Source organism: Salvelinus fontinalis, chromosome 16 (genome assembly GCF_029448725.1).
Source record: "Salvelinus fontinalis isolate EN_2023a chromosome 16, ASM2944872v1, whole genome shotgun sequence".
Lineage (NCBI taxonomy): Eukaryota > Metazoa > Chordata > Actinopteri > Salmoniformes > Salmonidae > Salvelinus > Salvelinus fontinalis.
The window spans coordinates 2,585,550-2,598,386 of record NC_074680.1 but is presented as its reverse complement, the minus strand read 5'-3'; the positions used below and the strand labels follow the sequence as shown (position 1 = coordinate 2,598,386).

At 43.4% G+C, this 12,837-nt stretch overlaps 1 protein-coding gene across 2 annotated transcripts in view; it reads right to left on the bottom strand.

Annotated features, from left to right (window-relative positions):
* LOC129812525 (GTP cyclohydrolase 1) overlaps positions 1–12,837 on the bottom strand; it is a 40,270-nt gene that overhangs the window by 6,428 nt on the left and 21,005 nt on the right. Inside the window, exon 3 of one of the 2 annotated variants that reach the window (XM_055864149.1) lies at positions 3,349–3,404. In XM_055864149.1, coding sequence (XP_055720124.1) covers positions 3,349–3,404 — 56 coding nt within the window. Of the gene's footprint in view, positions 1–3,348; positions 3,405–10,898; positions 12,474–12,837 lie in introns of those variants that run through there. The other variant, XM_055864150.1, reaches the window with a different exon arrangement.

Below are 12,837 nucleotides of genomic sequence, written 5' to 3'. Positions count from 1 at the left end.
GGAACAGTGGGTTGACTGCCTTGTTCAGAGACAGAACGACAGATTTATACCTTGTCAGCTCGGGGATTCGATTTGGCAACCTTTCGGTTCCTGGCCCAACACTCTGACCACAAGGCTACCTGCCGCCCCAGGCAGCCTAGTGATATACACATATCAAATATTACCCCACTACAGTAAATGGTCAATTCTGACTTGATATATCTAACGGATACTTTGGACTAAATTGGAGTTTATTCCATTAGATTTCCCGATATTTAAGTCATAATGCCTAAGAAGCCAGTGTTTGGAGGATATATTGGCATGGGTGTTGTTAGGCCCAAGATGTGGTTAAGAAAACAGTGCATGGGGTGGGCTATGCGAAGAGATGGGTGAAGTGAAATGCCTCACAAAGTTTACAACTGGCAGGAGGATAGTAGTAACGGGCACTGCCTAGCAACCTTCAAGAGCTTAAGAGTGTAGTGCGAGGGCCTCCCGGGTGGCGCAGTGGTCTAGGGCACTGCATCGCAGTGCTAACTGCGCCACCAGAGTCTCTGGGTTCGCGCCCAGGCTCTGTCGCAGCCGGCCGCGACCGGGAGGTCCGTGGGGCGACACACAATTGGCATAGCGTCGTCCGGGGTAGGGAGGGTTTGGCCGGTAGGGATATCCTTGTCTCATCGCGCTCCAGCGACTCCTGTGGCGGGCCGGGCGCAGTGCACGCCAACCAAGGGGGGCCAGGTACACGGTGTTTCCTCCGACACATTGGTGCGGCTGGCTTCCGGGTTGGAGGCGCGCTGTGTTAAAAAGCAGTACGGCTGGTTGGGTTGTGCTTCGGAGGACGCATGGCTTTCGACCTTCGTCTCTCCCGTGCCCGTACGGGAGTTGTAGCGATGAGACAAGGTAGTAATTACTAGCGATTGGATACCACGAAAATTGGGGAGAAAATGGGAGAAAATTTAAAATAAAAATAAAAATAAAAAAAGAGTGTAGTGCGTGCCAATGCAGCCTCAGCATTACAGCTACATTTTCTACTAAGCGGTTCGCAGAACTTTACCACAATCATGACTAGGTCGGTTGGCAGAAATAACAATAGAGGCTTTGTCGCAGGCAAAAGTAGGCAAAACGTTGGCGGGATGCTTAAGTTAGTAGAAAAATATATTAGTTTGAAAGGTGTATCGTGTATTGATACATCAAAGTGTAATTAATAGCTTCAGCATGCTTAAAGGGATATTCAATGTCTGATGTATTATTTTTACCCATGTACCAATAGGTACCCTTCTTTGTGAGGCATTGGAAAACCTCCCTGGTCTTTGTGGTTGAATCTGTGTTTGAAATGTACTGCTCGACTGAGGGACCTTCCAGATAATTGCATGTGTGGGGTACAGACATGAGGTAGTCATTCAAAAAACACTTGCTGCACACAGAGTGAGTCCAGGCAACTTATTATGTGACTTGTTAAGCACATGTTTACACCTGAACTTATTTCGGCTTGCCATAACAAAGGCGTTTAATACTTATTGACTCAAGACATTTCAGCTATTACATTTGAATGAATTTGTAAACATTTCAAAAAATATAATTCCACTTTGACATTATGGGGTATTGTGTGTAGGACAGTGACACAAAATCTAAATTTAACCAAGTAAAAATGCAGGCTGTAACAACAAAATGTAGAAAAAGTCAAGGGGTGTGAATACTTTCTGAAGGCAATGTATAATATGCACATATATACAAATATTACTCCACTATACAGGTATTGTCAATCACATCACTTGGAGGTATCTTTGTGATTTGGAAATATATTGTGTTATGTGTGGTCTATGTGTTTGTGTAAGCACTGGGGTATCAGCTTGTGTGCTAACAGAGTGTATAAGACCATGTGCTTAAAGTTTGCATGCGTGACTGTCTGCGTGCGTGCCTGGTGAGATGTCCGTGAGTGAGACTCCAGGGAAGGGAAGTAAGAATAGGCGTTAGTGAAAGGGGCTCAGGTATTGGGGTCGTGAGTGAGACTCCAGGGAAGGGAAGTAAGAATAGGCGTTAGTGAAAGGGGCTCAGGTATTGGGGTCAGGTGGGATCAGAGTCCTCGCTTGTCACTTAAACACTCCTAATCAGCTTAGAGCTCCACCATGAGCAGCCTCTCCACTTAAACAGCCCCACCGGAAACACTAGCGCTATGCTAAAACTATGTTATGCGAATGCTACATTGTAGAAGCTAATGTACCGCTAACCCACTAAACCCAGGACCAGCTTACTCTGAGTTACAACATGAATCAGGTTCTTAGTTCAGCCTCATCACCGCTATGTGTTCTAGTTCCTATTATTTAATAAGTGACCGTACCGATGAAGGACTTTCGAAGAACAGATTACATATTCACACGATGATACTGCACGAGTCTAGGTAATCCCAATCCCTCCAATATCACAATAGTCAACTTTCCTGTTATTATTTTATTGTCATGTGAATTCGGAACCTTGGTCGGTTCCCGGGTATATTGACAAGAATTTAAATAGCTAACGATACCTACACACTGGAGAAGGCTATTAAAACCTCTACAGGATCAGTGCCTCAACCTCGGGACGGTTGAGCTAACGTAGGCTAATGTAATTAGCATGTGGTTGTAAGAAACCAAAAAAAAATCCCAGGACACAGACATTTCTGATATGGGCAGAAAGCTTAAATTATTGGTAAACTAACTGCACTTTCCAATTTACAGTAGCTAATGTAATGAAAGAATACCATGCTTTTGTTTGAGGAGAGCTCACAATTATGAATTTGGAAATGTATGAATAAACCAATTAGGCACATTTGGGCAGTATTGATACAACATTTTTAATAGATCTGCAATAGTTCATTGGATCAGTCTAAAACTTTGCACATACACTACTGCCATCTAGTGGCCAAAGTCTAAACAGCGCCTGGGCTAGAATAATTTATTATGGCCTTTCTCTTGCATTTCAAAGACGATGGTACAAAAAAAATACAAAAAAAACATGTTTTTTCTTTGTATTATCTTTTACCAGATCTAATATGTTATTATCTCCTACATTAATTTCACATTTCCACAAGCTTCAAAGTGTTTCCTTTCACATGGTATCAAGAATATGCATATCCTTGCTTCAGGTCCTGAGCTACAGGCTGTTAGATATGGGTATGTCATTTTAGACGAAAATTGAAAAAAAGGGGCGGATCCTTATTAAGTTGAAACGTTTGGGTATGCTATCCCTGAACCAGTAAACATTATTTAGAAAAACAAAAAATGAAGTAAGCTTTTTGCGACATCTTTTTGTGTGCAGAGTGCTGACCCATTAAATGTTTTTTATATCTTTGACAACAATAGCAAACAAACTGTTAAATTGTCCATACTCTCTTACCTGGCCAGCTTGCTGAGGCCCAGCACCCTTTTATTGGGGAGATAGCCTATGTGGACCTGGGGGAGAAGAGAGAGACCATGTCTGTCATTAGTGATGTCCAAGATACTTATTATAGCATATCCACAACCACAGACAGCAAATCATGTTGCCCCAAATTCTGCAATTCCCAAAACAGACCCAACTGGTATGTCAATGTACAGTATACACTCAATGTACAAAACATTAAGAACACCTTCCTAATATTGAGTTGCACCCCCTATTTTGTCCTCAAAACAGACTCTACAAAGTGTCGAAAGCGTTCCACAGGGATGCTGGCCCACGTTGACTCCAATGCTTCCCACAGTTGTATCAAGTTGGCTGGATGTCCTTCGGGTGGTGGACCATTCTTGATACACACAGGAAACTGTTGAGTGTGAAAAACCCAGCAGCGTTGCAGTTCTTGACACAAACCGGTGCACCTGGCACATACTACCATACCCCGTTTAAAGGCACTTCAATCTTTTGTCATGCCCATTCACCCTCTGAATGGCACACATACACAATCCATGTCTTAATTGTCTCAAGGCTTCTTAAACCCGTCTCCTCCCTTCATGTACACTGATTGAAGTGGATTTAACAAGGGAAATCAATAGGGGATCATAGCTTTCACCTCGATTCACCTGGTCAGTTTATGTCACAGAAAGAGCAGGTGTTCTTAATATTTTGTACACTCAATGTATCTCAGTGGTTAACTGTGTTAGCTCGCTAAGCCAAAGCCTAGGCAACACAAGCCTTCAGGTCTCAGGCAAGGTTACTCATCTCACAAACATTTTTTATCATACCAGTGGAGGCTCCTCAGAGGAGGACCATCCTACTCAGTGAATTACATACAAATGAAAATTGTAAAATATTATACTAAATATATTCACGTCACCAAATAATTGATTAAAACACACTGTTTTGCAATGAAGGTCTACAGTAGCCTCAACGGCACTCTGTAGGGTAGCACCATGGTGTAGCCGGAGGACAGCTGGCTTCCGTCCTCCTATTGGTACATTGACTTCAATACAAAACCTAGGAGGCTCTTGGTTCTCACCCCCTTCCATAGACTTACACAGTAATTATGACAACTTCCAGAGGACGTCCTCCAACCTATCATAGCTCTTGCAGCATGAACTGACATGTTGTCCACTCAGTCAAAGGATCAGAGAATTAATCTAGTACTGAAAGCATAAGCTACAGCTAGCTAGCGCTGCAGTGCATGACATGTGGTGAGTAGTTCACTCAAAGAGAGAGAGAGAAGGACAATAGTTGAACAGTTTTCAACAAATGAATTTCTTCAAAAATGAAGGAGAAGCGAGAGAGAGTAATTTTTTTTTTAACTTTCAGTTTCACTTACCTAGCTAGCCAATGCAGCTGGCTAGTTTAGTTACTCAAACACTCAAACAGAGGGATGCTATGTTAGCTAGCTGGCTATGACTATCCAGCACGACACTGGAACTCTTCCAAGTCAAGGTAAGGTTTTGGTTTTATTAATTTATTGCCACCAGGGCCCGCCGGTCTATCTGCTTACATGATTGTAGCGGGTTTACTAACACATTAGTTCTATTAGCTATGTTGACTAGAACGTTACTTTAGCTAATATGGGGACAACGGTGTCGGCTGTGTGTAGCGGTTATGACATGGTTTGGGCTTGGAAAGGTTTTTTCGCCTGGTCACATACAGCTGATGTGTTGTTCATTGAAGTCCACAAACCAAGGGAAAAGGTGAGAGGAGAGTGAAGAGAGGCTAGAATGAAAACAACCTCTTTATCAGGGGTGTATTCATTCCGCTGATTCTGTTGATTTTTTTTTCTTAAAACGGAAGCAAACGAAACATGGATAGAAATACTTGAATTTGTCCAATATACTGTTGGACTAATGATTACACCCTAGATAAGCTAGGTGCAGGCAAGTGGGCAAGGCGGTATGTCCATGTGTCACTGTCTGTCATCTCAAATTCTTCTCTCGACCTGTGTGCGCCTACGTTGTAAACTTTCATTCATAGGCTAGGTTCAACCCCATGATGGGTAGAGGGAAAATTAGAGGATCATGTAGTAGCGTAAACCTATCGATGTTACATTGAACCGGGTGAATGGAGTATGAACGACAGTCATCCAACATGCAGTAATAGAAAAAAAAAGAAAAAAAATCCTCCCTCATCATAAACGGCACTGACCGCCACTGCATCACACAGTATGAAGAAGGCAAGCTAAACATGTGTTTCACCATGACAGGCGTGGTAAAGACATGAATCATGAGACGCCAAGACAAAAGGCAACATTATCTAAAGGTCATCGGAGGAGTGCAGGGGAGGTAAGGGAGTCACGTCTGCCCGTGGATAAATAAACAGCAGATAAAAGATTAGAAGCAGATCGAGATCTAGACTCTCCTCCCAATCCAACTGGTTGAGCCTGCTTCTGCGTATGACTGGGAGGCTAAGTGGCACCCCTCACCCTCCATCCTCCATTCAAATGTCAGTAGCAATTTGATGAAACAGGCTGAGAGAAAGGGCATGCATGCAAGGATTTATCCTCCTCTCCTGTCCCCCCCCCCCCCCCCCCCCCCCCTCTCTCTCTTTCTGGTTTGTGGTGATAAAGACGGCGTCATTTAACTATCTTGGTCCAAGCTCTTCAGCTTCTTCCGTTCGGCTCACTGCTGCACTTTTAAAATCCGCATTTCTGAACTGGGTAAATAAACAACACTTTCACTTCACTTCGAAAAGAGGGGATTCAAGTTGGATTAAAAGTAGGGTTCAGAGATGGGTTTCGTGGTTTTCTAAAGGTATGCGGTGTAAAGGTATACATTAAAGCCAAACACAATGAAAAACAATATAAACTCGTCGCGAGGTGATGACAAACATTAAAAGCGTTATTAAAAGACAACTGACTGACTGGAGGCGTGACGAAGATGACAAAAAGAGCACCAAACGGCCCCATATTTCAGTTGGCGGGGAGAAATCGGTGAGTCATTACAGCACTCAGCGGGCAGCATGGATAGAAGTGCAGGGAAATAGATGAGTGCGTGGATAAGAGGCGACTAGCGCTTGTGACGACGACAGGGAGCTATCAGCGGGGGAAGGAGATGAACGGAAACAAAGTGGCCTTCTGACAGCCAGCTGCTGACAAACAAACACACACAGCACAAAGAGAAAAAGTCACAGTCTGTGTGTGTGTATGTGTAACGCTTGCTCCCTCTATCATCATGGCCCATTTGCAGGCGTGAAAGGGATGTGAAAGTATAAATTGCCTCTCTCTTTGTCTTAAATGGCAAACACCTGCAGGGTAAGATGAGTGAAGAATAGAGGGCAGGATGCTAGGTCTACGGTACTAAATGTCAAACAGGAGAATTTCCAGAGGCAAGCGTGTCTCACTTGAATCCCCGCTAATGGGATTTCATCTGATTTGCGAGTCGTTCCAAATGTCCCCCTTTTCCCAATATAGTGCACGACATTTTATCAGTGTCCTATGGGCCCTGGTCAAAAGCAGTGCAATATGGTGCCATTTGGAACACAACCTTGGTCAGTGCTGCGGGCCATTTGTATTTACCAGTAGTTTAATCACAGCTGGGCTCAATTACAGGCTCATCAGTGGACAAAGAAAGCCTTTATCAGTACGTTACTCCTCTCACAATTGTGGCATCATCAGTGGTGATTTTAGCATGCAAATCTTGGTGGGGCAAACTCCCCCAAAAATGTTTAGATGCATGCCAGCTAAGCCACTATACAACACATTAATTGCACTATAACGGTGACAAACGGTGCCCACAAACTGTTAGGGCCTACATAAAGCTGTCTTTTCAGCACCATGGAGTGAATCCTTACCACTGCTACACCTGGCTATCAGCGAAACGGTTAATTCAGCCTCATTTATAGCCCTTTTAAAAAACATAGCTTCTATGGCTGACTTGCTTAAACAAATGTGGTTTCTACTTACAATTGAGATGTACAAACTATGGCATAATTAAACATTAATGAGTGAGCTAGGACGAACGTAGTCAATATAACTATTTGTTCAGCACTTTTGAAATGTACATCGACAGAATTCAGAACATGGGCCGTTCTTACAGTATTCTTCCTGTACACCAAGTCAGAACCGTAGGATAAATAACGGGGGTATATAAGAAGACAATAAAAGCTCTTACAATATTCAATGATTACATTTCTCCAAAACAGGCACCACCAAGTCAGAACAGTAGGCTAAATTATGAGGGGGAAAAGGCCCAAATAATTAGGGTGAGGCACATGGGCTACTAACAGCTTACTACACAACATACACTTAGTATTACTTTCTTAGCTACAGGATACATATCTCCCTGGAAAATGACAATTTATGCAGCAGCCTACAAACATTTTTGGACTCACCTTGATGTGCTGTGCTCACTTGAACAGGAAGGTGGCGTGGCAGTCCTTGTAGGCAAATTTTGTCATCAAACTTTGTAATCAAAGGCAGGCATTCTATGGATTTATGGTGCTTTGAAGACAACTGGGAACTTTAAAAAACAAAAAACAAGGTTGAATCATGACGTCACTGATCTTCAGGTCGGAGGTCTAGAAAGAGGCCTGAGTTCCTGACTTGGAATTCCGAGTTGGATGACTGTTCTAAACTCATTTTCCCCAGTCAGAGCTCGTTTTTTTTAGCAGAATTCCCAGTTGTCTTGAACTCACTGAAGTCTGAGATTTCCCAATTCTGAGTTTCCAGTTGTTTTGAACGCGACAGAAGTCATGCTGGATTGACAGCATGGCCAATGCCCATGGTGTTGAATGTTTATCCATTTAAGCTTGGAAAAGAGACCCTTAAACCCAGACTTGAACCACACACCCACTCCATCGAATAGCCGGCTAGTGATTGCTTTACAAAGCTTGCAGTTAGCCACTGATTCCTTCCAAACCACCATGACAAGGATTGAAAAGCATTTGCCAGTAGATTGTCCACGTGATTCATGAAGATGACTGCTAGCTTGCTTGCTAAGATTTTGAAAGTATGATGTGGACACGATCAGTTCAATCAAAGCTACGGTAGATATAACGTGATTTGATGTCATTTTATCTGTGGCCAATTTTTAACTTCACCTTTATTTAACCAGGTAGGCCAGTTGAGAGCAAGTTCTCATTTACAACTGCGACCTGGCCAGGATAAAGCAAAGCAGTGCGACAAAAACAACAGAGTTATATATGGGATAAACAAGCGTACAGTCAATAACACAATAGAAAAATGTGAAGTAAGGCAATAAATAGGCCAATAGTGGCGAAGTAATTACAATTTAGCATTAACACTGAAGTGATAGATGTGCAGATGAGGATGTGCAAGTAAAAATACTTGTGTGCAAAAGAGCAGAAAAACAAAAACAAATATGGGGATGAGGTAGGTAGTTGGTTGGATGGATGGGCTATTTACAGATGGGCTGTGTACAGCTGCAGCGATCGGTAAGCTGCTCTGACAGTTGACACTTAAAGTTAATGAGGGAGACATAAGTCTCCAACTTCAGTGATTTTTGCAATTTGTTCCAGTCATTGGCAGAAGAGAACTGGAAGGAAAGGCGGCCAAAGAAGGTGTTGGCTTTGGGGATGACCAGTGAAATATACCTGTTGGAGCGCGTGCTATGGGTGGGAGTGAGCTGAGCTAAGGCGGAGCTTTACCTAGCAAAGACTTATAGATGACCTGGAGCCAGTGGGTTTGGCGATGAATATGTAGCGAGGACCAGCCAATGAGAGCATACAGGTCGCAGTGGTGGGTAGTATATGGGGCTTTGGTGGCAAAGCGGATGGCACTGTGATAGACTGCATCCAATTTGCTGAGTAGAGTGTTGGAGGCTATTTTGTAAATGACATCGCCGAAATCAAGGATAGGTAGGATGGTCAGTTTGGCAGCATTAGTGAAGGAGGCGTTGTTGCAAAATAGGAAGCCATTCTAGATTTAACTTTGGATTGTAGATGCTTAATGTGCGTCTGGAAGGAGAGTTTACAGTCTAGCCAGACACCTAGGTATTTATAGTTGTTCACATATTCTAATTCAGAACCGTCCAGAGTAGTGATGCTAGTCGGGCAGGCGGGTAGCGACCGGTTGAAGAGCATGCATTTCATTTTACTAGCATTTAAGAACAGTTGGAGGCCACGGAAGGAGTGTTGTATGGCAATGAAGCGCATTTGGAGGTTAACACAGTGTCCAAAGAAGGGCCAGATGTATACAGAATGGTGTCGTCTGCGTAGAGGTGGATCAAATAATCACCCGCAGCAAGAGCGACATCATTGATGTATACAGAGAAGAGAGTCGGCCCGAGAATTTAACCCTGTGGCACCCCGATAGAGACTGCCAGAGGTCCGGACCACAGACCCTCCGATTTGACACAATGAACTCTATCTGAGAAGTAGTTAGTGAACCAGGCGAGGCGGCCATTTGAGAAACCAAGGCTGTTGAGTCTGCCGATAAGAATACAGTGATTGACAGCCATGGCCAGGTCGATGAAGACGGCTGCACAGTACTGTCTTTTATCGATGGCGGTTATAATATCGTTTAGGACCTTGAGCGTGGCTGAGGTGCACCCGTGACCAGCTCGGAAACCAGATTGTATAGCGGAGAAGGTACGGTGGGATTCGAAATGGTCGGTGATCTTGTTTGTTAACTTGGCTTTCGAAGATTTTAGAAAGGCAGGGCAGGATGGATATAGGTCTATAACAGTTTGAGTCTAGAGTGTCTCCCCCTTTGAAGAGGGGGATTTCCAATCTTTAGGAATATCAGACGATACGAAAGAGAGGTTGAACAGACTAGTAATAGGGGTTGCAACAAGGGCGGCGGATAATTTTAGGAAGAGAGGGTCCAGATTGTCTAGCCCAGCTGATTTTTAGGGATCCAGATTTGGCTGCTCTTTCAGAACATCAGCTGTCTGAATTTGGGTGAAGGAGAAGCGGGGGGGACTTGGGCCAGTTGCTGCGGGGGGTACAGAGCTGTTGGCCGGGGTTGGGGTAGCCAGGTGGAAAGCATGGCCAGCCGTAGAGAAATGCTTTTTGAAATTCTCAATTATCATGGATTTATCAGTGGTGACACTGTTTCCTAGTCTCAGTGAATTGGGCAGCTGGGAGGAGGTACATATATTCTCCATAGACTTTACAGTGGGAATTGGTGCTGCAGGATGCACATTTCTGTTTGAAAAAGCTAGCCTTTGCATTCCTAACTGACTGTGTGTATTGGTTCCTGGCTTCCCTGAAAAGTTCCATATCGCAGGGATTATTCGAAGCTAGTGCAGTACGTCACAGGGTGATTTTGACCTTGAGCCTTCTTTGATGGGCACTTTTAATGTAACTCTATGGTAGCACCCAAGGGGCTTGAATTTTCGAGCTCTCCCCATAGATTTTGTGGTGACATAGTGTCCCCATGAGTGACAGACATTGAGCCAATCACGGCACACCTAGAGAACATTACCAACCCATACGCTCCGTATTTTCCGCTGGCTGCCCCACCACCACAGAAGGCACTGAGCTAGGCTGAAACACCTGCATTTTGGAGCTGCTTTACTCAAGAAAGCAAAAAAAGAGAATGTTCGTATGCGGCTTTATTAACTCAATAAAAAAAAAAATCACATTGTTTGCAAACTAATAAGTGACACGTATTAATGCCAACATAACATGCAAAACCGGTTGGGGCACAAAACTGAATGATGGGTCGCCATTGGGCATCATTAGCCAGTATGAACATGTATGCACTACGGCAAGTCGCTCTGGATAAGAGCTTCTGCTAAATTACTTCAATGTAATGTAAATGGATGGAGTTGGATAGAAAATCCACAAACCCTCCTGACACTTTTGTGAACAACATTTCCACTTTACCACTTTCAGTGATTTAACATACAGTATTACCCAGCAGGAAAATCAGGTTCAAAGGACTTTTATTTCATCACGGTCAGGTTGTTTACTGGTTGTAAAAGGAATTCAAAATATGTTTTTTTTCTGGTTGTAGCAGAGACCGTGAGGTTGTAATCTCGTTGTATGACGTCTTCTTTGAGGTTTTTTTATCGCTTTGGTACTATTTTCACAAGTACAATAAACAAAAATCACACAGTAACTTTTTCACCAAACCATCGAGAAACATCTTTCATATAAAGTAATTGCCTTTCACAATGCAATATTTACAATACTTTTCATATGATTCTCTTCTCATATGTTTAAATACATTTGACCATCACCTAATCCAACTGTGCTTAATGGTTAAATCACTTAACCTTTTGGTAAACCTATAGATTTTAAACTGGTTTGTCTACAGTATATAGATTTTGAGAATGGCCCCCATCAAAGAGGTCAAAGAGATGGGCATGGGCCCCATCAAAGAGGTCAAAGAGGTGGGCATGGGCCCCATCAAAGAGGTGGGGGGCATGGGCCCCATCAAAGAGGTCAAAGAGGTGGGCATGGGCCCCATCAAAGAGGTGGGCATGGGCCCCATCAAAAAGGTCAAAGAAGTAGGCATGGGCACTGTCAAAGAGGTGGACATCAGAGAGAGGGAGGCAGACGGCAGGGAACTGTTGTGTCTAATAAACAGAGACCTTACCATAGCAGAGGCTGCCAGATTAGTTTACTCTAATCTGAAAAGATAAATTGTCAATTCGATCATGAGAACTGGTACATCTGCAGGATATGCTTTACATTTACATATACAGTACACAACATATTGTAATGCATGTAAATTCACAAAACATTTCACACGTTAAACGGGTGTCCTGACTCTCTGAGGTCATTAAAGATCCCATGGCACTTATCGTAAGAGTAGGGGTGTTAACCCCGGTGTCCTGGCTAAATTCCCAATCTGGCCCTCAAACCATCATGGTCACCTAATAATCCCCAATTTACAATTGGCTCATTCATCCCCCTCCTTTCCCCTGTAACTATTCCCCAGGTCGTTGCTGCAAATGAGAACGTGTTCTCAGTCAACTTACCTGGTAAAATAACGGTAAAATAAATAAATAAAAAATTCTTCCAGTATGATATATTGACAGTATACTCTGTTCTACCCTCAGAACCGACAGAAGACCCCAATGGTGGTGTCCGTGGTCGTGTGCTGACCGACCAGCAGGAGTGGGCAGTGGTGGAAACGGTGAGGGCCAGGAATGACGTACGGCTGTCTGAAATAAAGCAGGTCATTGAAGAGAACGATGACACCTTTGCCAATGTGGCATCCATCAGCCTACCAACAGTCGCACACCTTTTGAAGAGGAACCAGGTATCTAGGAAACACATTTACCTGGTGCCTTTTGAGAGAAACAACGACCGGGTGAAACAACTGCAGGCCGAGTATTTTCAGGTACCACACTATATACTGTATTGCTGTTACTATTAATGCACATGCTACTTCACAATATCATATTGGAACTATACTGTAAAAATAACTATACCAATATATATTTTTAGAGGGTGATGGTGCTTGATACTGCTGTGAACCATAACAAGCATATCTTTGTTGACGAAGTGGGCTTCAACCTGGCCAAA